General features: G+C 37.7%; 1 protein-coding gene across 1 annotated transcript in view; it reads left to right on the top strand.

The window, feature by feature from the left end:
• Positions 1 to 393: 393 nt before the first annotated feature.
• The window catches only part of gabra6b (gamma-aminobutyric acid type A receptor subunit alpha6b), a 30,450-nt gene continuing 7,855 nt past the window's right edge, over positions 394 to 22,988 (top strand). Inside the window, exons 1-9 of the mRNA XM_067608508.1 lie at positions 394 to 811; positions 958 to 1,082; positions 1,486 to 1,553; positions 2,670 to 2,890; positions 3,530 to 3,612; positions 4,168 to 4,311; positions 4,803 to 4,955; positions 9,654 to 9,925; positions 21,093 to 21,349. Of these exons, the coding sequence (XP_067464609.1) occupies positions 723 to 811; positions 958 to 1,082; positions 1,486 to 1,553; positions 2,670 to 2,890; positions 3,530 to 3,612; positions 4,168 to 4,311; positions 4,803 to 4,955; positions 9,654 to 9,925; positions 21,093 to 21,349 (1,412 nt within the window). The 5' untranslated portion in view covers positions 394 to 722. The remainder of the gene's footprint in view (positions 812 to 957; positions 1,083 to 1,485; positions 1,554 to 2,669; positions 2,891 to 3,529; positions 3,613 to 4,167; positions 4,312 to 4,802; positions 4,956 to 9,653; positions 9,926 to 21,092; positions 21,350 to 22,988) is intronic.

The raw sequence follows: 22,988 nt of genomic DNA, 5'->3' as shown, positions 1-22,988 counted from the left end.
GCTGACTTTGACAGTGTGGTATTTCCCTCTTGTTCTTGGTCTATGGATATTGTGAGTTTGAAGTTGCACTAAATGTATCTACCGCCCACTCCACTTAACCACCCAACCACTATATGAATCACAGTTCATCATGCTTTATCTCTAGTAGCAATTTTGTCTTTGTATGCCCAAGCCACACACGCGTGCACACACACACACACACATACACGCACAGAAAGATACTGTAGGTAACAAATGCTGAGAGGGCAAAGCAAAAGGATATCATTTAAAAATTATACTGTATTCAAAAGGTCACTGGGTATATTGTCCATTGATATTATAGTGCTGTTTTTGTTTCAAGCTCTCTCCCTCTTCCTCCATTTCTCCCTCCTCTCTCTCTCTCTTTCTCTTTCTCTCCATCGCTCGTTTCTCTCCAGCCTTCTTTATCAGATAAGCACAGTAACGGACATTATTTTCATCAAACAGAAACATTATCTAAATATCCAAATTGCACTTGAGACGAGTTTATTCCTTGTAAAATGGCTTGTTCGGCCCCCCTCGTCCCTCCTCTCCACTCTCTTAAAAACTCTTCAGGTTTTTCCAACTGAGCGATTCAGGCTGAGGCGGGCGCAACCGCACTAGAGGGGAAGTCAAGTCGTGCTGGACTGGCGCGATATCCTCGCACGGTTCACAACTAAAAGAAGACCTGACCTGCGTCTAATCATGGTTTTAAATGATGGAATATGCTGATTTTAAAAGTTGACCAGGGATTTCTAGTTGTGGGGTGTTTGCGAGGCATGGCTTTCCTTTTTACTTGCTTATTTCTGTCTTGGTGAGTATGACAACTCTTTTCTCTGCATGTTCTCGGACTTTTACGCACGGCAACCAAAGACTGTGGATGGATGCACATTTGAGAAACTCTATATTTTCAGCGATTTTCGTATCTGTTGAAATAAGCTTTGATTATATGTTCTCTAGTTACAGTGCCAGCAGTGTTTGGGGAAATCAGCACAGTGAGACAAGTATCTATTTGGATAACATCACGCGTATATTGGATAGATTACTGGATGGATATGACAATAGGCTGCGACCTGGATTTGGAGGTATGCTACTGACCGTGTCATGTTGTATTTTATACCATATTGCCTCATAAATTATTGGATTGATGTTCCTTTCTCAGAAGATAAAGTTTTACTCCAGTAGTTGTGTGTGATTCATGATCATTTAGTTTTTTCTTTGTACTGTAATGGTTAAATATTAGAGTTTCTCTTTATGCAATACGACCAAAATAACAACTTACAACCGGAAACTGAGTTTGACAATCAAATAAGATTAAAAATATTCTTCTTTGTTGTTTAAACGATTTTTTTTCAGTGGCCATTTTGCTTTGTGTATAGACTATACATTAAAAATATATTTTTTTAATTGATTTACATAAAAACATTTAAATGTCTGATCCAAAGTTGTTTGTCAGTATAAAAGCAACTAGTCATTCTTCTGCTGTAGGTCCAGTTACAGAGGTCAAAACTGACATCTTTGTCACCAGCTTTGGACCTGTTTCAGATGTTGAGATGGTATGTAAACCCCACTGACCACTGAAACACTGACACAAGCTACAGGCTACTTCACTGACTGTCATACACATGCATGTGTTTCATCATCTATTAACAAAGTCACTGCCATTGTGTCAACACAATAAAGAATATGCACAGTTTTCTCCGTAACTCTGTGCATATAGCCTCAAGTCATGGTTCTCTCAGCCTTCATTATTCCAGCATTTGGGCAGGATGTCATTAGTGCAGCTTAGAATTTTAATCTGGTTGACAATCCCCCCCGTCAGAGATGGAATGAGAGAGATGTGGCTGATGTTGGGACGGGATAGGCTGGCTACTCCTGACATGGGATAGGCTGAGGGCTGTATGTGTGTTGTACTCTATACTGTTTAGGCTTTAGGCTTTAGATACTGTTTCACAGCATCTAAAGCCTACTCGAACTGCCATGTGATAAGCTTGTGGCAGTTCTATAGAGAGGCATGAGAAAGGCTCTTCAGGGCAGCAAGGCCATCCATTTGATCTAAAAGCATCCAGGATGGACTCATACTGAAGACTTCATATTGTCTCAGTATGAAATAAACTATATTCATGTTTATAGAATTTATCACCAATCAACCAATTCATTCACTGCATTTCCAGACCCAATAGTCCATTAAAAATAAGATATAAGATGTCTGAGTGTATAAGAGTTGTCTGTTGTTAAATATACATAAACAAACTTGTCAAACAATCTTGAAGCTCTTTTGAGGGCAGGTTACAGTATGTGTGTGTTCTGCATGGACCTGCTAAAAGCTAACTGATATAAAAATCATATTAACCCATTTAAAACAAAAAACAATATTTTAACATATTAATTATAAAATGTAAATATGTGCAAACACAACTTTAAAATATTATTAGTATTGGCAGCAGTAGTAGAACGTTCCGGAATGAAAACAAAAAAATATATATATTAATAATCACATTGCCAGTACTCTATCCAGCAGGTTCCAGTAAAACCATGGCTCACAAACCCATCTGCCATTCTCTCCGGGGGTAGTGGAGATAGTAGCGGCGGGAGCAGAAGCGGCACCAGCAGTAGGAGTGATAGTAGTAGTAGTAAATAAATCCTTAACCCACACTCTAAACCCTGTCCAGGAATACACCATGGACGTGTTCTTCCGTCAGACATGGATCGACGAACGGCTGAAATTCGAGGGCCCCATTGAGATCCTGCGGCTCAACAACCTGATGGTCAGCAAGATCTGGACGCCGGACACCTTTTTCCGGAATGGCAAGAGGTCGATCTCTCACAACATGACCACCCCCAACAAGCTGTTCCGCATCATGCAGAACGGAACTATCCTCTACACCATGAGGTAACATTGCTGGACAGTGAGCACCAAACTCAGCCAAGACCGGAATAGAGCACAGACCTGGAAAGCAAATCAAACAAACAAGCATCCAAGAATATGCACAGACATGAAAAAAAAAAATGAAGAGTGCCATTCCAAAACAAGACATGTGCCATCTGATACTGAAAACAGGCCTGGAAAGCAATTCAAACAAAAATGACTCCAGCTTTGTTCCAAGAGGAGATATGCATAGCATGAAAAAAATTCCCCTAGAGTAACTGATGGCACAGAAACAGATTTTTTTTTTTTTAAGATTGGATTATCTAAGAGGATCATCTTCATTTATTAAATGATGATGATGCTATATTTTCTCCATATTATTTATTATTTGAACTTGAGTGGTCAATTACCCTTGCAAGAAATACAGTTAACAATAAGATATATTGCCAAAATATCAAAAACCATTATATATTTTCTTCTACAGAGTTTATCAATCCATCGTACACCAAATTTTTCTTTTTTTGTTTTAGCTGTAATATCAGCCATTATACAGCATCGCGCCACACTGACTGGATCCATTTAAACTGTAATCATTACTTTGCCAGTAACATTGCATTAAATATAAATCAAATACTCATTTCAAACCCTTCTCTATTCTGACAGATTAACTATAAATGCAGAGTGCCCCATGCGTCTGATGAACTTCCCGATGGACGGCCACGCCTGCCCGCTCAAGTTTGGGAGTTGTGAGTTTGTTTTTGTTAAGCCTCGCCTGTCTGACAGATGGTGTCACTCTCAAATGATCACTCTGTCACTGAGTAACTGACTGCCTGACAAGATATAGTCAAAGATTTCAATTTGAAATGTCACGTATACAGTACATTAGGGGAACTGTAAAATAAATAAATATATCTATGCCAAGAGTTTTTCATTCAATATGTGTCAAGCATATAGAAGATCAGTCCTGCAAAAATGTCAGAATTGTATCTCTGTAAGGTTATCTGTATGCGTGAAAATTGGTGGCATTAAACCTTTTTTTTTTCAAAAGACATAGTATAGTTGGGTTTTTTTATTTGTGTTTTTTGCTGTTGTTGTTGTTATTTTTTGTATGCTTACTCATTTATTTATTTACTTAATTTCATACCTTTGAGATTGCAAACTATAATGCTCTTAAGCCAGAAACCGGGGAACGTTTTTACCTTTCCCTGTTATCTCCTCAAAGTGTCAAAGTTTCTTGATGATCACTTATGTGAGATGTAGATGTCTAAGTTTTAACAAAGCTCTTTATCCATCTCGTCTAGATGCTTACCCCATCAGCGAGATTGTGTACACGTGGAAGAAAGGCCCTCTGTCTTCTGTCGAGGTGCCACAGGAATCATCCAGTCTGCTGCAGTACGATCTCATCGGGCAGACAGTGTCAAGCGAGAGGCTAAAGTCCAACACAGGTGAGCTGTGAGCCAGGATCAAGTGTGCTACGTGCTGGATCCTGTCCATTGTGCAGTATGACTTGAGATTATAACCCTTTCAAGTTCCTATCCTATATCAAGTTCCAGCACTGGCAGGTTTCAACTTTTGAACATGATGTTTGACATGTTTTCTTTTAAAGAATGTGAGCCAGACAGCATGTTTCTCTGAGGTTATGTGATACCTCATGTAGTAACTGTGATATTTTACTCCAACCAAATAATCTTTATTATATCTAAAGTATTTAAAAGTATCTTTAAAATATTGTTATAAATGTTATAAAATGACTTGTGCCAAAGAAATATTTTTAAATATTATGCACTTATTTTCAATTTAAAAACATTTTAAAAACAGTCATCATTAATTTTTGCACAAAAGAGTATTTTTTACGAGTCAGACTTACTACTATGTCTATGAATTGCTGATTTGCCACTAATAGAAACACAAATGTCTTTGGTGTTTACTCTCTCAGGTGAATATGTCATCATGACCGTCCACTTCCATCTGCAAAGGAAAATGGGATTTTTCCTGATTCAGACTTACATTCCCTGTATAATGACTGTCATCCTGGCTCAAGTCTCCTTCTGGATTAATAAGGAATCAGTTCCAGCTCGGACTGTGTTTGGTAAGATTTATTTAACTCCACTTTACTCCTTTGCTGTAGAAGTTCCACTCATGGTTTCAAGCTTATTTCCAAAACAGGACACGGATGCAGACTGAAGCAAAATGGAAGTGCACATGCTGCATATCACTTTCTTCCTCAATTGGAATCATTTGGAAAATTTCAAGATTACTCTCATTTTAGCTGCCAAAGATTGCAAGAAATGGTCTTGCAGATAAGTGAGCATTTTGTCTTATAAAAAGCTTTCTTTTCACTTATCATTTTTCAATGATAGCAATTACCTAAAAGTGGATTATAATGTGGGAATAAAATGTAAATCATGCCAATTCACTGAACAGAACCAATCAGTTAGGAATTACTAAATGCCTCTGGTGACATATCTTACACTTTCTGATGAGTCTTAGTTTTACATGTTGCAAGAATTTATATCAAATTTTTGTTCTCACTGCGTTTTCAGCTCTCAAGACTCTTTATTTTCTTTAAGTGTCTAAAACTCAAATGATAATTCTCAAGATTTATTGACTTACCACCCACTGCTTGACCCCAGTGTGAGTCTAGCTCTGTAAACTTTAAGCAAGCATACTTTTCTCCATTTACTGCACTCTGATTGGTTTCAACTGCACAGAGTGCTCCCTAAAATGCATCCTTCTGCAAGAGAACAAAGACAGACACAGCCATCACAGTATGTTTTAACTTTTCTTCATTATCTATATTCTTCCTCCACTGTGGTGGGGCTGAATTAATTGGGAATAAATGTCCTTTTTGAAATTGGTCATGCAAGGGCCGAGAGGGGGAGGATGTTTACTTGGCCCGCTTCCGAGCACTCACAGGTTCCGCTTGCTCACATTACATTACGCTACAGTTGCCACCAAGCTCTAGCCTCAGGAGTAGAGAGGGTGAGAGACACTGAGGAAAGACAGAGAGAGCGAGAGAGACTGAGAGGAATGAGAGAGACAAAAAGACAGAGACAAAGCAAAGAGAGAATGAAATTGGGAAAGTCTGTGAAAGTGTGTACACATTCCTATCGTTTATAATTTCCTTTCCCTCGCGATAAATCTTGACAAACTGGAGTTGAGCGGAGTAACACTGCTGGTCCTTGTAGATTATGGTTCTGTGGTCTGCACTTGTCTCTGGAAGCGAGCCAGCGCTCCAACAAGCCTGCACACTTCTTCAGAGAATAGATCCAAATCATTAGTGTTAGCGTGGAAGTTGAGGACCCATGTGGAACGCACATCTGTGGTGACTCATTAACTTCACTCGTCCTGCTGTTTTCATTTTACTCAATATTGGGTATAGGTTAAAAAAAAAACTGCCCATTTTCTGGATTGATATGTTGCTAAAACAGAGCTCTGGGTGAATACAGGGCATCCTAGATGTCAGATACATATAAAAAAAGATTACCATATACTGGATTTCTTATTATAAAAGCCCAAGCTTTATCCTCAAACTGTGATGCAGTTTATTTCTTAGATTAAAGTCCCTTGCTTATTAGCTCAAACTTGGAGTTACAGTATGTAGTTGCATAGTTTTCTGGTATAAAGCACAGCAAGCAATATAATCAACAAATCCATTGCCTGAGTAAGTTTTATTAATGCTGTGGATGATGTTTATGAGATAGGAGGTTGAAAATGAGAGAAGAGAAGAAAAGACAAATTGCTATATGGGTGTGCTCCACCCTGACAGTACATTAAGCCATAGTACGTTGTGCACTGGATTGTCAACAACCTCTCTAAAAGCTGAAAGTCCCTTGAGCACAAGTCTCACAGACTTAATTGAGTGTGGCCTAATTTGTACCTTGCTTTTTCCTATAAAAGCTCATAAATGCCCCAAGCATTTCATTTCTATCCTGTCTTTATATTTCATCCCTCCCACACTCTTTCTTTCTTCCTTTCTCTTGCCTCTCCCTCCCACCCTGACAGGCTTTCTTCCCATGTTCCCCCTCCCCTTTGCAATCATTTAACTTGTGCTTGAGCTATAGACAGTCATCGCTGGGTGGCTATCGGAGGAGGTTGTGCTCTATTTGAGAGTTGTTAGCTTTCACTGCTGAAGTGGTGTGTAGAAAATGCTTTTGCAACATTATTAGGTACATTAAATCCCCCATAAGTTCCTAGGCTGCTAATGAAATGTGCACAACTACAGCGCACATTTGGTAAAAACATGGACAGCAGTGTTCAATGGCCCTTTTTCCCTGCTTGCTTTAGCTTGATGAAAGTGAATTAGATATGTACTTTGTTAATGGGCCATTAAAAGAGATGTTCATTGTCAGCATCTTTATCTGACTTAATAAGGATGGAATCTGGGTGGGACAGAGAAAATCTGTTTCCACTGATCAAGAGGCTTTTTCCTCAAGGCAAGATTGTAATTCATATTTATTTTTTTGGTATGTTTTGATAGTTTGACACTTAAAAAGTGTTTCTAAAATGCACCTGCTGTGGACCTTTTGTGTGGTCCAAACTGTCAAATCTCCAACAGAAGTAGTAGAAGAAGTAGTTTTCTATACTTGGAGGCTGTGCTCAAAGGGATCCTGGCAGTGTATGCTTCAATCTTAAACCAGTGGCCAGATGTTTAGAAGTTCTGACATAGTTTAAAAAGCATAGAGCAGTCTCACTTCAGCAGACAAACTTTTCAAAAACCAAGTTGCTTTCACTCTCACACCTTTCGATAACGACTATTACAACTGTCCATGTTTCTTTCTTTCATGGATTATCTTCATCTTTCCACACATTCAGACACACGCATCCCCCCTTTCTTATGTTCATCTTTCTATCATCTAACTGACATCTCATATTATGAAATGCTTATTAACAGATAAACACATATTAGCAAATGCTTTGTGGCTTGTGTCCGGTCATCATACTGGATGGCTCGCGCCAGAATTTTTACAGATATTTGGTCTCTTTTATTGGTGTGCCAGTGCGGGGGCACGGGTTAGTCTGCTTGTGGACAGATTAGTATCCCCTGAAGTGACATTTTGGCAAACCTTACTGAGCTGAAATGCCACATGGCTTGACATTCTAGTTATATGCTATGAAACAGAGCTGATGCCATGAGTCAAGGATATTCCTTGGGAAAATCAGTTGTGTACACATTACAATGCATTGGCATTTTTCATGATTTTGTTACCATGTATGATGCAATATCAGCAGTTTTTGCACATTGTTATGTGATATGTTGCAATACATAGTCATATAATTTTTTTATGCGTAATTTGACAAGAAACAACAATATTTATTTTATCCATCCATCCAAGTGATTAATAAGTGAAAATAATTTGCATTCAAAGCTTTAATTAATCATAACTTGTAGTGTGCGCAAATCATTTGATATTATTCAATACTCTGTGCAAGCACTAACATGCATGTTATAAATTTGAATTGAGATCAATAGTTGATTTTAATAAGGTGTATTATCCTGAAAAAGTTACTTTTCCCAAACGATCTCCATGAGCTGTATGTAAGATCTGAGTTTCATGCACTATGTATCTTGTGCATTTACATCTTCATTAACATATTGAGACATATCTTTTCAGGGGTGAGGAATACAGAAACATTTTGGGTTAAATAAACACTTAGATCACTTTTATCAGCTTTCAGACCTCCGTGTCAATTATTCACTACATGCTAAGACCTTGCTAGGAACTATCTGTATCATCTCTGATGCTTTGTGGTCTAATAAATACTGAAGACATGAGTGCTTCAACTGCTACCATTTCCACAGTGTGCTGAATTGATCGCAGATGCTATTTGCCAGATGGTATATTTTCTAAGAGAGTTGAAATGCTAATTTCCAAAAAGATGATGCAGTTTAGTTTGCCACTTAAACAATAAAATATCTACAATCTGTTGGATTGGAGAAAAGACACTCTGAAGTCAAATGGCAGGCTGAATGGTAGCTATTTCACCTCAAGTTGTTTTCTGGTATACACTGTAACATTACATTAGTTTGTGTGTGTGTGTTTCAGCGTCTGGGGTGTTTGCGTTTCCAAATCAAACTGATTGCAATGGTCTCGCATAATCAAGCCTCTACATTGTTTTAGATTCACACACATTCCCCGGCCTTGAGTTATATGGTGGCTTCTCAGAAACACAGAAACAGATAACATAAAAACCTGAACACGTCGAGAATATCCTTGACACACAATTATTTCATTTGCACATATGTTCATGAGTTAGCACATACAGTAACACTGTCCATTCATGTATTATCTGCACCTGTTTATTCTGTGAAGGATCATGAAATGTTGCACTGGTCATAGTAATACTTTTCTTAAATGTGAATGATAATCTTGGACTTTCATATTACTCTCAAAACAGAGGGTTCACAGAAGAAAAAGAAAAGAAAATCAATAAAAGAAAACTGGAAAGAAAATATTTAATTAAAAATGGCCCATTGCTTGATTGAGCCATTTAACTAAACAGCATTAAAGGAATAGTTTGGTATTTTGGGAAATGAGCTCATTTGCTCTCTTGGCAAAATTGAGATGAGAAGATCAATACAACTGTCGTCATCTCACTGTGCTAAGTGTGGAGCTGTGGCCGGGAGCACCTAGAAGCACCTCCAAAGCTCATTAATTAAAATGTCATATCTCTTTTGTGTGATTCTCACAAAAACAAATAGAAAAATGTAAAAAATGAGCAGTTGTGGTTTTACAGGATGTCCAGAGCAGCATGTTCCTAACTTCTGTCTCCTTCCTGTATGCAGGTATCACCACTGTTTTGACCATGACCACACTCAGTATCAGCGCCCGCCACTCACTCCCTAAAGTCTCCTATGCCACAGCCATGGATTGGTTCATTGCAGTTTGCTTTGCCTTTGTCTTCTCTGCCCTGATTGAGTTTGCGGCTGTCAACTACTTCTCCACCCTGCAAGCCAACCGGGAGCTGCGGAAGGCAGCAGCCATGAAGGCAGCAGCTCAAGAGGCAGCAGCTGCAGCGCCAGCTGCAGCCACAGGGAACGACGGAGAGGTTTCCTCAGTAAGTGTGCTTCACTGTTTCACACTTATGTGTTCTGACTAAATTATTAACCTGTATAAACTCATACTTAAGAAAAGGAACCAGGTGAAGATGGCTGGCCTCAGATCTTAAACAGGTTGCTGTCAGGTGTAAACTTAGTTTCTTTACTTTCGTTTTTGACATCTGGTGGAAATATGATACAAAATTAGGAAAGTACTGATTCCACTTGTTATCCCCTGACACTGATTCTAATTCCTAAACTCAGGGTATCTGCTGATACCGAGTACCGATCCAATACCGATGCACTTTTTTCTCGAATTTAAAATCTGTAGACTTCACTGTGTGAAAATGATTCTTCTATTAGTAACAGGTGGCTGTAACTGCACAAATAAGTGGAGACATTACCAACTTATACCAACATATTTTTATGCTTGTGCAAATTTGTATTATATTGTTTATTAAAGTGGATCCTTACAATGCTTCAACACGCACACTGTCACAATGAACTTACGCATGTAGGATACATGTACTGATACTAGTGTTGTGTACTACTACAGATCTGCCGAATTGCACTGAGCTGCTGTTATAAATGGTGATCAGAACCAATGTTTCACTCACAGTATAGGTAAAAGACTTCACCTGGCTTGACTGCATGCATCTACATCACTTTATCAAATATGCTTTCATCTTTAACAATTTATATAAAACAGTGTTATATAACAATTTCAATTTCTATTCTTTTTCAATTTGCTTGCATCTGTGCATCTTACACTCTTGTATGGATCTTTTTAAGTAATTCCAACTTAGCCATGAGACTTTATAGTTAGACTAACTCAATTAGTTTAGTACCACCAACATTGTTTGCTTTGTTCTCTACAAGTTTAATTAAGTTGAACCAATTTACTTTTAATTTAAAAGTTTTGGTGTTATTAAGTGGTTGAATTACTTAATTTAAGTTATTCTAACTTCTTTATTTTACTTCCATCCTACCCAGAAATGTCCGTGCAAATTGTTACCTTAAATTTTTTTAGTATTAGAAAGTAACTTCAGTCAGAATAAATTACACAAAGCAATTCCAGTTTTATGATCAAACTGTTCATTGTAAAACCAATGTCAACTTATGTACAAATGTTTTAACCGTGAACAATTTTCATACCATTGTCTGTGCACAAAATAAAAATGCCCACTTCCAACAATACTTGAACAAAAAAATAAATAAATCAACACCAGGAAGTTGCCTTTAAACAAGATAAAACAAAAACAACAACATATTCAAATTATTAATGTGGGTTTTGGAGGACCGGTCCCCTAAACTGAATCCGGTGCTTCACTCTCTGTGCATGTTTAAGAATACAATAGAAAAATAACACTACACACTATGTGAAAAGGAATACATAAATTTAGTGTTACTGGTGTTGGCAGAAACACATCAAATGGCTACATGCTTCAATGGGAATAAAGAAGCATGTTTTCCAAGTTACAAATACATAATAAATACATATCTGATACATATCAATAATTCCAAAAAAGAACACATAAAAATATCAGAAATAGATCTGATCAACATACACTCAAATGCCAGTTTATTGGGTCCACCTAGCTAAATCAAATGCAGTTTATTAACAATAAATCTACCTTCATGAGGGTTAATCATATTGAGTTTTTGTTGAGAGGGCTTTAGAGAGGTGTTGATTCAACTTTATTGTCATTTTGATGTTGTATAGATTCTGCTTTATGCTTGTTATAAAACTATATCGCATTATACTGGTGTGGCACTGTTTAGTCCACCCCATTTATTTCAGTGGGGGAAGACTAAAGATTGATAGCACCTCAATAGCACACAATACAGTTAAACATCGCAAACTGCAGCCTCCAAAATGACCATAAAGTTAAACTAACACCCCTATAAAACTGTCTCAAAACACTGACCATTGTAACATTCATGCTTGTAGGATTTATTGCAGTGCTGTTGTATTCAACTACATTAGTTTTAGTTAGGTGTACCCAGTATACTGCCAACTGTCAACAATACAGCTGCTGGATGTTGCACAACAAAACTTTACAAACATATAACAGTGCAACATCTCCTGCTGAATTTGAAGACAGCCTAATTCTTCACATTTTTAGTACTGCAGTTTATTTTTTACAGACATTACCTTCAGACTGGCTTTCAGACCATCCAGCTCAAGGAATATCTTTTGACACACTTCAAAAGCGTTTTTCAGTTCTTTTTGGTAGCTGAGGTTGAGTGCTCATATCAGCCCCATTAGCAAGGCACAGGCTCTGGGTACGTCCAGGTCTTCCAGGACTTCTGCTCCCTGAATCACGATCCTTGCACTGGCTGGATCAGACATTATGGCACCTCTGGTTACGACAACCTTCATCATTTCATTGGTTATATCCCCACGATCCTGGGATAAGTAGGTCAGAATCAATGTCAGTGTTTTAAGTCATTATATTTAAAACGAGAGTAACACAAAGTATAGTGTGTCTGAACTTAAGTGTTTGATTTACCTACCAACTGCTCTTTGAAGTGATCCTCCTCCTTTACCCTAAGATACACCACTAAGCCATGGATAGCAACCTCTCCTTTCCACAGAATGATCCTGTGAATAAGAAAAAAATGTTAAACTGCTCCTCCATGAGGATGGGTTTTTAATAATTACATTACTGGGAAAAAGGACTGAAGGATGAGGTTTATGAGCCCTGGACTGTACCAATTACCAATCTCTATTGTGTAATCAAATAATAATAAGTTGATAATTTTAAAGAAAGCCATTATAACTCGATTAATTAGTTAGAATTTTCTATTTCAATTATGCATTATAATACTCCAAGTAAAAAAGAAGAAAAAGAGGAAAAACAGCAAAAAAACCCCAAAAACATTAAATTTGCTAATTAATAATTATTCACTATTGTTTGTTCTGTTCTGTTGGAACAAGTGCTGAATGATGGCTGGATGTGGAAATTTTTAAGAAGGCTTTTAAATTTAACTTTGTTATCAAATTTACTCTGCCTTTCATGTTCCATCTCACAATTTGTTTGTTTTCCACTTTAGTATTTATAGTTGTGGTTTTAATTAATGTTTTTTTTTTCTTAGCCACTTGGGAGCAGAGGACTAAGCCATAAACAACATCTGACTTATAAGTGTTAGGGTTTCAAACAGTTGCCTTTTAACAAACCCAGGAGATAATAAGAAATGTAAGCGTTCATTTGACATTGTATTTCTGCCCACCTGTCAAATTTAAGCCCAATATTCACTCTCCAGTGACACTTAACCAGCACAGAGCCACCCATAGCCTGAGATAATGTATAAATCATGGTCAGCTACAACAACAACAACATCACCTACTTGTACTGGTCCATGTCTGCCATGAATGTTGTCTCCAGGTTAACAGTAGGGATCATTTTGAATTCTTCATTTATTTGTTTAAAAATAAAGGCACAAATAATTAATTCATTGATTCTTACAATAAGTTATATTGCCTATGATGCTGCGTTTTTTAATGCTGAAGATGAAAAACAAGAAAAAAATCTGCTTGCAAAAATCACACAGAAATGGGCTTTTGTCTTTATGCTTTCCTCAGATGGCACATTAATGGCAAACTACACTGCAAGAAAAATTCAGTGTCATCATGATACTTGAAATAAATGTAAAGATTTTAAACTATATTTAGATTGTATTTTGTATTGTTGTCACATGTTGCTGACTGATGAATCTTTCCAAAAGTCTGTCAAATTGTTTGGGTACTAACCAAAAATGTGAAATTACGGAGAAAAGTTGTGGTGACTACAGACCCATTTTACTGATTGCCAACTTAACAAAATGTGCCAGCTGTCTACCTATCACACATTATGCTATTGTTAAATAAAAAACAAACAAACAAACAAACAAACAAACAAACAAACAAAAACATTTCATAAATGTTGTAATACCTATATGGTTAATTATAAAAATTACTTCTAAAATGTTACAAGATGGTTCAATTGTGCAAACTTAAGTATCAGTTTCTACAACAGCCTGTGTTTGCAGATTGCATTTGGACACAGAATATTCTTTAACTGTGGCTTCATTAACCAACTTTAACCTCACACTAAAATAACTCAAGGGCTTAAACATCAACATGCATCGATTTAAAACCAAAACATGTGTTGTTTCCTACATTTGTTACAGGTTTAAAGGTGCAATTTTTAGTATTTAGTGTCATCTAGCGGAACAGACTTGGCAGAAATCCAATATAATATTCATAAATATGTTTTCATTAATGTATATTCACTTGAAAATGAGAATTATTGTGTTTTCGTTACCTTAGAATTAGCCCTTTATTCATCTACATAGGGAGCGGGTCCTCTTCCATGGAGCCTGCCATTGCTGCCATGTTTCTACAATCTGCAACCTCACCATTAGATGCCATTAAATCCTACACACTGGTCCTTTAACGTTAGTCATGAATGACAAACGGCCCACCCACGAAGCTGTTGCTGACCACACCTTCATCAACGTAGTGCCAATTTTCAATTAGGACAAAGCAATACACTTATTCTCTTACCTTTGCAGTGTTACAACTAAGTCTACAGACGTTTAGTGCCAATTAATGTCATTCGGCTGCCACTCTAACTGTGAAAAACACTGGCTAGCTAAACATTTACCAACTTTAACATCACTGAACTATCTGAGGACAAGCTATAACTTCAATTTCACTGTTGTGTAAAAATGATTTCTTGCACTGTGATAGAGTTAGTAGTTGTTGTGAATAAAACAAAGCAAAAATAGTTACTCACCAAATGACTTAGCCTTTTATGATATTCTATGCAATCCCCCTTTTCTCCCGGTTTCTCCCCCTCCTTTCTCTTGTGGAGGCTAAACAAGTCTTGTTTTCTGCTTTTAAAGGATGCTCACTAGTTATACAAGTTGCACAAATTAATACTTTTCTATTGTGAAGTGAAGGCAAAACTGTTTATTCAGAATCAGAACCAGTTGATGGTTGTTTACTCTGTATTTTGCTTTCATTCAGTTTTTTGTATTTTGAGATATTCTGGCAGTTGAATTGCTCTGTTGAGGAATTGGTTTTCAGTCAGTTTGCTGTGTAATTTGTTTTCTTTGCTCCATTGTTTACTGGACTTTTTTTTAAGGTGTTTGTCAAAATGCTCTGATGAATGAGACTGGTATGTGGCTCTGAGGTTGACTGGTTGTGCTGGTCACTGTGGTGAAGGTCATAGTCAGCTGTCCCAGTGGTTCAACATCCACATAACACTGATTACTCAGGAGAGCCTTCTATGCCATTGTGTTTGGTGCTTCCTGGTTTAGATGGTTTACATTCTTTTTATACTGCTAATGTATAATTTTTCACGTTCTGACTTGACCAGGGAGCTTTTTCAACATATCGCTTTCCCACCACTGTTTACCATTGTGCTTATTTTCAGTCATACTTATATGCAATGTAAACAATGCATAGTATATACAATCTTCCATCCTCTGCGTCATCCCAGAGAAAATTATGTTCTCGCTCATGTCTCGTCTATACCTCCATCCCTCCACGCATACAAAAATGCACCAACATGTTACTTTATTCCACTTTTCCTGTTTCTTCTCTTGTCCCCTGTTGTGCTCTTCATTTATACCCTCTATTCTCTCTTCACAGATTCTCTCCCTGTCTTGTCTCATGCACACGCATATCTCTTTACCAACTCTCATTTGCCTCTCTCCCTCTCTTTTTGCTTGAATGTGCTGTCCATATATACGCACACTGAAACACAATCTCCACTTTATTCATGCTAGTCCTCACAGTCCTACACACATCCACATATAATCTGCAGCACACACTTAAACACGTATACAGGCGCATATATATGCACACGTGTAATCTGTAGCAAATGATTCCCCCTACATCTATACAATGCACTCATCCATCTATACAATGTATTATCCATCCATCCATCTACACTATATCTATCATCCATCCATCCCTCTCTCCCAGTCCTCTATTCTGCCCTGTAACTGTGTGATAACCACAGAGAGTGACACGAGGAGACAGCCAGTGGCTCTGTGAACGATGTTGCTGCAGATTATGTAAGAGCCATAGATTAAGGGAATATCCAGCAGATCACTGCAGGCTCGCAAGGAGGAGGGCAGCCACCACACTGAAGCGGAGTGGAGGCTGAGAAAGCTGGCCCAGTCCGTTTTGGTGGAGCAAGATGGAGAGAGGGATGTGAGAGGCCAGTGTGATTTGTTTTTGTGTTGTGTTCTGTGCGAGAGACAGTGTTACACTGAGAGAAAGAGCGAGTGGGAGGGATGCATCATAGAAAATGACTGCTTTCACCAAATATGTAGGAGGGAAGACTCTACATTACACAGAGAAAAGGGAAAAAAACAATGGTGTATCACTGGGAATAGAAATAGCCATCCACCAGTCACGATTTAAAACATTACGACCTGTTATGACTGCTAGGTAAAGCAGGAAAGGAAACCTCACAACAAGACAAATGGTTCTTTTAATGAATCAAATGTACAACTGTAAACATAAAGGGGAAGGGGGTGTTTATCTGTGTGTACATGTGAATTGTCGTTGGTGTGTGAGTAGGTGGTGCATTACGCGGTGCAGGAAATAAAAAATTTGTGGGAGGCAAAAAAGGAGAAGAGGGGAGATAGACAGAGGGGACCTTTATTTAGGGCCAAGCCAGAGGTGCCAACAGTCATAGGAGTGGTGATCACTGATTGGGTGAAGAGACATCCTGATTAAATCAGGACAGCTCTGATTTTCAAGAATTTGTCCCGGTGACCTGGTGCCCTAATAATTAGACTGAATGAGTGCTGATTTTCAAGCTCAGGCAAGATTGTTGACAATGAGAGATGTCCTGTAGTGTACCCAAAGGTACCCTGCAGAGTTTTCTTACAAACAGGCTTATGTTTACATTCAGTGTTTCACACCAAGACATATTGTGTGTATCCTTGAGTCCTGACAAATCTGTTGATTGCATTTCCTCCCTCATAAAATATTCATATTCACTCATAAAATAAAAATTGTTTTTTTCATTTTTTAAATATTTTTGACACATTGCAGTCTTCCACTCACTGCCTTTTGCAGGCACATTGCTATGTTTCTTGGCATGCTATCATTACCAACTGTAGATCAGTGGAATAGCATGAAACTGAGGCCCACTTTCCATGACAGACATTGGCTGAAGCCAGTTTCACTTAATATCATATTGGACATCGCGGTTGTCTTTTTCTTTGTGATTTATGGTTTGCATGTACTGCATGTTTACATTAACGCCCTCTGCAGACAGCATGAATGTGTATCACGTCAACAGCTTGCTCATTCATGTGTTTCCTTGTGCGTTTGCTAGACTAGCACGCAGTCACATACTGTAACATTTCCTACTCAAACTTTAGGGAAAAACATCAAAACATTGGGTTTTTTTTACCTGTTAACCAGAAGTGGGGTTGCATCTGCAAGCTATTTTTTGTGATCCTCTGTCTGTCCAGAATGATAAAATGTTTGCATCACATTTAAATCAAATATTTTGTATGTCCAGTGAAGCAAAGGAGCGGAGCAGAGAAGCTCAGTCTGTGGAAATGTTGGATTTATGTGTTAGTTTCACCCCCAGTAATCGTATTATCATTCCAAGAAAACATCTGTGATCTATTTTTTACATTTCTTCTAAGGTTGACATGAGGAACAATATGTGACCGAATCATTTGTTCAGGTTGCAAAAGGCGTTGTGTTGTCACTAGCATGTTTGAAAGCTTTATCGCTTTTCATAGCAATAGCAATGGTCACATAGCAATCCATTGGCTACTTGGTTTCATCGAGTTTCAGTGCAGAATTATATAACTAAGAGATGGGAGAGCCTGATTTGAAGTCATAAATCAGAGGAAGTCTTTTGAGGTGTTGATTTCTTGCATATGTCAGTCCAGTAACAGTACTTTCCAGTAGATGTTGAGAATGTGTTGTGATATCTAGAGAACGTTGTACGGTAAAAGCGAAAAATTACATTTTATTTGCAACTGATGAATAAGTAGTCTATGTTACCACTTATCAGCTTCATTGTTTTCTTGCAGCACATGTGATATCATATAACCTTAACTCTTAACTTTTTTTTAAATCATTTCTTTACTTTCTAAATCTAAACAATGTAAAAATAGTTTCATGGCTGATACTTACTGGCTTGTTGCACATACATTAACATAAAAAAGTAGCCTACATTTACATACACATATCCCTCTCCACCACCTCCTAATAATCATCCACAAGCGTATACACACCCACTCAACACCCACAGAGATGAACCTCGGTGCACTTATTCCCATGCAAGGCATATTGGTAGAGTGCATTTAGTGTAACCTAATTTCATACACACACCTACACATAAACACACTTACATGTAGATTCCACCCACCCCCACACATGCATTCCCACACCCAAACAACATCCCTACATCCATCAGTCAGTGCCCATCCTCCCTGTGTCAAAGTCGGTCTGTTGAAATCTAGTGCAGTGGATAAAGAGAAGAGGAGCTGATCCCTCTGGGATTTGACCAGAAAGAAGCCAAGCAAGCCTGTTGTCATTATCAAAAATAGCTTTTGTATCGGATCAGCTGCACATACGTACAGTACACATGCACGCACACACACACACATGCCACATAGACCATGCAGGGAACATGTATTCACTGCATATTCTTTTACCTCAAGAGAAACCATTATAGTGATAGGTAGCTGACATTTAAAGACACAGCCTGTTGTTGTTAGAGTTTTGGACACCAACCATTGACAACAGAAATTAAATAGACCTTCAAGAGCACATTCCTGTTGAGCATAAATCCTCAATTTCAAATTGTCAATGACCTTACAAATGAGTAGTGATTCAAGAGGATGAAACATACCATACATATTGTAATTCAGCAATGATTGGATTTAAAGATGTGATGACGAGCTGTTAGATCACCTAGAACCACTCCCTCCCCCTGCTGTTATGTTGCTATGGTGTTTTACAAATCTTGATCCAATGCTTTTTTATACCTTCCTCCATGCCATACACCTTTTTAAAGCACCCCATTACATTTTCACCCTCATCTCTTTCAAAGTGAATGCTGAAAAGAATGTTTTACTGTCAATTGCTGTCCCTTAACGAAATGTACTGTGTTAATGAAGCCTGGAGAGAATTTAAGGATTTCGTATTGTTTGATCATAACACAGCATTAGTCTTTCTCTTGCCTCTATCTCTCTCTGTCACACTCTATACTTAGCAACTATCAGTACTTTACCACAGTGAAAGATGATCTTGTGTTTTACAGATACCACAGTTAACAGTTTTATGGTTTACCAGTGAGGAAGAAAATTATTCTGTATTTTTTTAGACCGAAAGAGAGTCTGTTACTTTAATATACAGTCAATTCAAGTCAAGGGAATTTACTGTATATATAGCAAAATCATAAAATGTTCTCAGAGAGCTTTACAATCTGTACAACATATGGCACCCTCTATCCTTAGACTTTCATTTCTAATATGAAAAAAACCCTTTTTCTTCTGTTATATGTTTCCATGGTTATGCTCCTGACATCAGAGCTTTCCACAGAGCTGAAATGATTAGAATGGTTCAATTTAATCAAATCCACTGTGTTGAATGGTCATATGAACTGTACATTTCAAGATTGCTGCCATGGAATGACTGATGAGGTTGTTTTAGAGACGAAGGCAACATCAAATCAAACTTCTACAACATTGTGTAATTATTTACATTACACCATTCTGTACAATTCTTAATTGTAAATTTTCTCTTAGGTGAAAACTCTGCATTTGCCAGTATGTCAAGTTTTGTGAAACTAATAACTCAGACTAATCTATTTTGTTTTTTTGAGCTTGGCCACCATGCATTTTTGGAAGGGTTTCCCTCAGCAGAGGATTGTAATGGTTTAATAGTTTCTCAACCTGTAGAGGGGCATGTAATCCTGTAACATCACAAATCCAGCCTAAATCTCACAAGTTCAGTTTTGCTCCAAGATTGTAGTCTGGAAAAAACATGTACTGTGACAGCTGGAAGATTAATTGGTCAATGAACTAGTTTATTTACACTGTATAACAAAATCAGAATCTGATATAATTTAGGAAAACTACATTTGCAAATGTGGTACTGAACTAGCAAATGAATAGTAAATAATGATGTTCAGTATGAAATCTGGTTGAAAATAGTCATACCTGTAATCACAGGCAAAATGCATTGTACATCCATATAAAGCATAACGTCTTCTCATGGGACATGTTAAATATTGTATTATTTTCTCCTTAAAGGCCCATAATGCATTCATTTCAATGACAGCAATATCATAATTCAGTGGAGCTACCGTTGTGTATACCGGGATTACCTTGAGCCATCAAGAAGAGGCTGTTTGTTCTATTTCTGTGGTACTTTGTGTAAAAGATTTTATACTGTTTTCTTTGGTTTAAAAAGGAAATTGCACTCTATTTCAGTCTCTCTCTCTCACCCTCTCTGACTCTACCTACAGGCAACACGGTGTTCTTTAACCTATTACCCAGATGTACTCTCCCTTTCTCTTTGTACACATACTGAATCTGATTTACAACTATTGGAGCAGGGAGCATGTGCTGAGATCACACTGGTTTACTGAAAGTTGATGAGGCATGGCGATAACCATGTGTCAATATACTGTGAGCCTCTTTTGTTTAATGTGTCTTGTTTGCTTCCCACAACTGCATCAGTCTTCATTGAACGGGTTGATTGAAATCACATCAAATCAAAAACAAAACATCATTGATTTCCTTTGTTGTGCTTAATTACTGTGGTACTCATTGACATTCTAGACATCTTTTATTTTTTTCACAAATTCCCACATGTACTGATCAACTCACAGCTGCACAAATAACATCAAGATGGATTTTTCTTGATTTCTTTACTTCATTTTGCTTTTTTCAATTCTATGTATATTGTGTTGATTTTATAAGATACCTCCTCTTTGCAACTATAACGTGTTGTCCTTTCACATGTAGATTCAGTTTGTACTGTTGCATTAACATTCTTAGCACATAAGATATGATTTTATGACTCTGTGGGTACAACAGCACAGCACCAGTTTTATTATTAATACCCTCATGTTAAATCATGTAATATTCTCTTTAATGTGAATTTCCTCTTACGGTTTCTATATTTCTCCTCTTTTCCCGTCCAAGGTGGATGCCAGTAGTGTGTTGAAGAAGAGGATGAACTCTGCCCCGCTGTTTGACCGCCCTGCCAAAACATTCCCCAACCCTCCCGTCAATGCCCAAGCCTTCTTGCAGCAGGGTTCAGCTGTACCAGCCAACAATGTTCTGACTGGCACCAGCATCATTGACAAATACTCACGCATCCTCTTTCCTCTTTCGTTTGGCGCCTTTAACCTGGTCTACTGGATTGTCTATCTCACCAAGGACACCATGGAAATGTCCAGGTGAACAGATGGCATGGTTGTTACAAATAATTCCAGCAATTGTTTTTTTGCACTTGGAGCACAGGGTGGTGTTGCTGCTTAAAACAAATAGTGGTGGTGGGACTATTTTTATGCCACTACCTCTTTATGATTAATTTGATTAAACTGAGCACAACGTCAATCAGGCTACTTCAAAATATATGCACAAATCCTGTAATTGTGTGTATATTCAATTAGACATCCAGTGGATTGGTCAGTACTGTCCACTGAAAAAATAAACTCTTTTCTTAGTCAAAACAGGCAACCACATGTCCTACTTTTCACTTTTATGTTTACAGTAAGCGATTGAAACTGATTGTTTTGGTGAAATTCCCAAAAGTTTTCAATGTTTGGTGACATGTAGTTCACTGTCACCTTACAAAGTTGGTGCTGATGTTGATGAGCTGTCTGAATTCATCAAAATTGTTGGAACCCGCCATTGGTCAACTATTTTATTAAAGATCCCTTCTAGACATGTTTTAAGATGTGTATAAAATACTCTGCTTTGAATAGCAATTAGTGTCTAATATGTTTTTTCACAAAAAAAGTTCAGTAATCTCATTCGAACCCCTAAAATGACATGTCTTCCTTCTCCCTCATTAAAAACTCAAGAATCTATGAATATGCAATATTTTTAATTTCAAAAGTTTAACTGTTGGACAAAAGATGTCTTCTACTTCAACTTTCCACATTACATTTATGTAAGTTGAATACTGGCCCGTGATTGGTTCCAAACTAGTTGTGATGTCACAAATCGTGCACATAGGCACACCCCTTTAACTAAGATTTTCAGTGAGCACGCAGATGAATGTGAAAACAGTCTTCTAGTGTCAAACTCTGCACATACATCATATTTGCACAGTGGAGCTCAAACATTCAACAGAGGGAACAAGTAGAAAAACAATTTTTTGAGTGGAGGGGACTTTAACATGTCTAAAGGAAGATTCCTTGCAGTAGGTAAGCAATGTATATGTGAGTACTTTTAGGGCCACATTACATACAGTATAATAGATAGCACAGAGTCTGTAATGTATGTGTAAAATCTTGAGCACAATGATCACTTTTAAAGCTATATTTTAAATCACACCACCTGATTCAGGGCACATAACTGCCCCAGCACTCACAGATAATGTTGTATGGTAGATCAAATGTACATTTCACAGGCTGTACAGTGCAGTTGTCCTTGACTTTGTGTATTAGTTCTCTTTTTTGTGTGCATGTGAGTATATGTGTGTGTCATGGGGTATGGGATGGTACGGGAATGTGCAATATGTATCTGTCTCTATTATATGTTTTTTTTTCTTTTCTTTACTTGCTCAAGAGCCCATATATTATTCAGCAACCACACAAAGCTCTTACCCTCTCAGCTCTAATTATTTACCATATGGCTTTTTCGAACATGCTAGCAGAGTTGAATCGTGGTCACAGGCTTGATACAGGAGGTGGGTTATAATTGTGATACAAGACCACCAGGCAACACTGGCAGGCTCTGTATTTGTCATTCAGTGTTTTTTCAGTGTGTCTAGCACTGTACAGTGCAAATGGGCTGCAGTAATCACACCCTGTAGGTGTCTTTGCTTCCCATATACAGTGAACTATGAATGATGGTAAGGAAACCCAT

This window comes from Thunnus thynnus, chromosome 13 (assembly GCF_963924715.1).
Source record: "Thunnus thynnus chromosome 13, fThuThy2.1, whole genome shotgun sequence".
NCBI lineage: Eukaryota > Metazoa > Chordata > Actinopteri > Scombriformes > Scombridae > Thunnus > Thunnus thynnus.
This window is presented reverse-complemented; position numbering and strand designations above follow the sequence as displayed.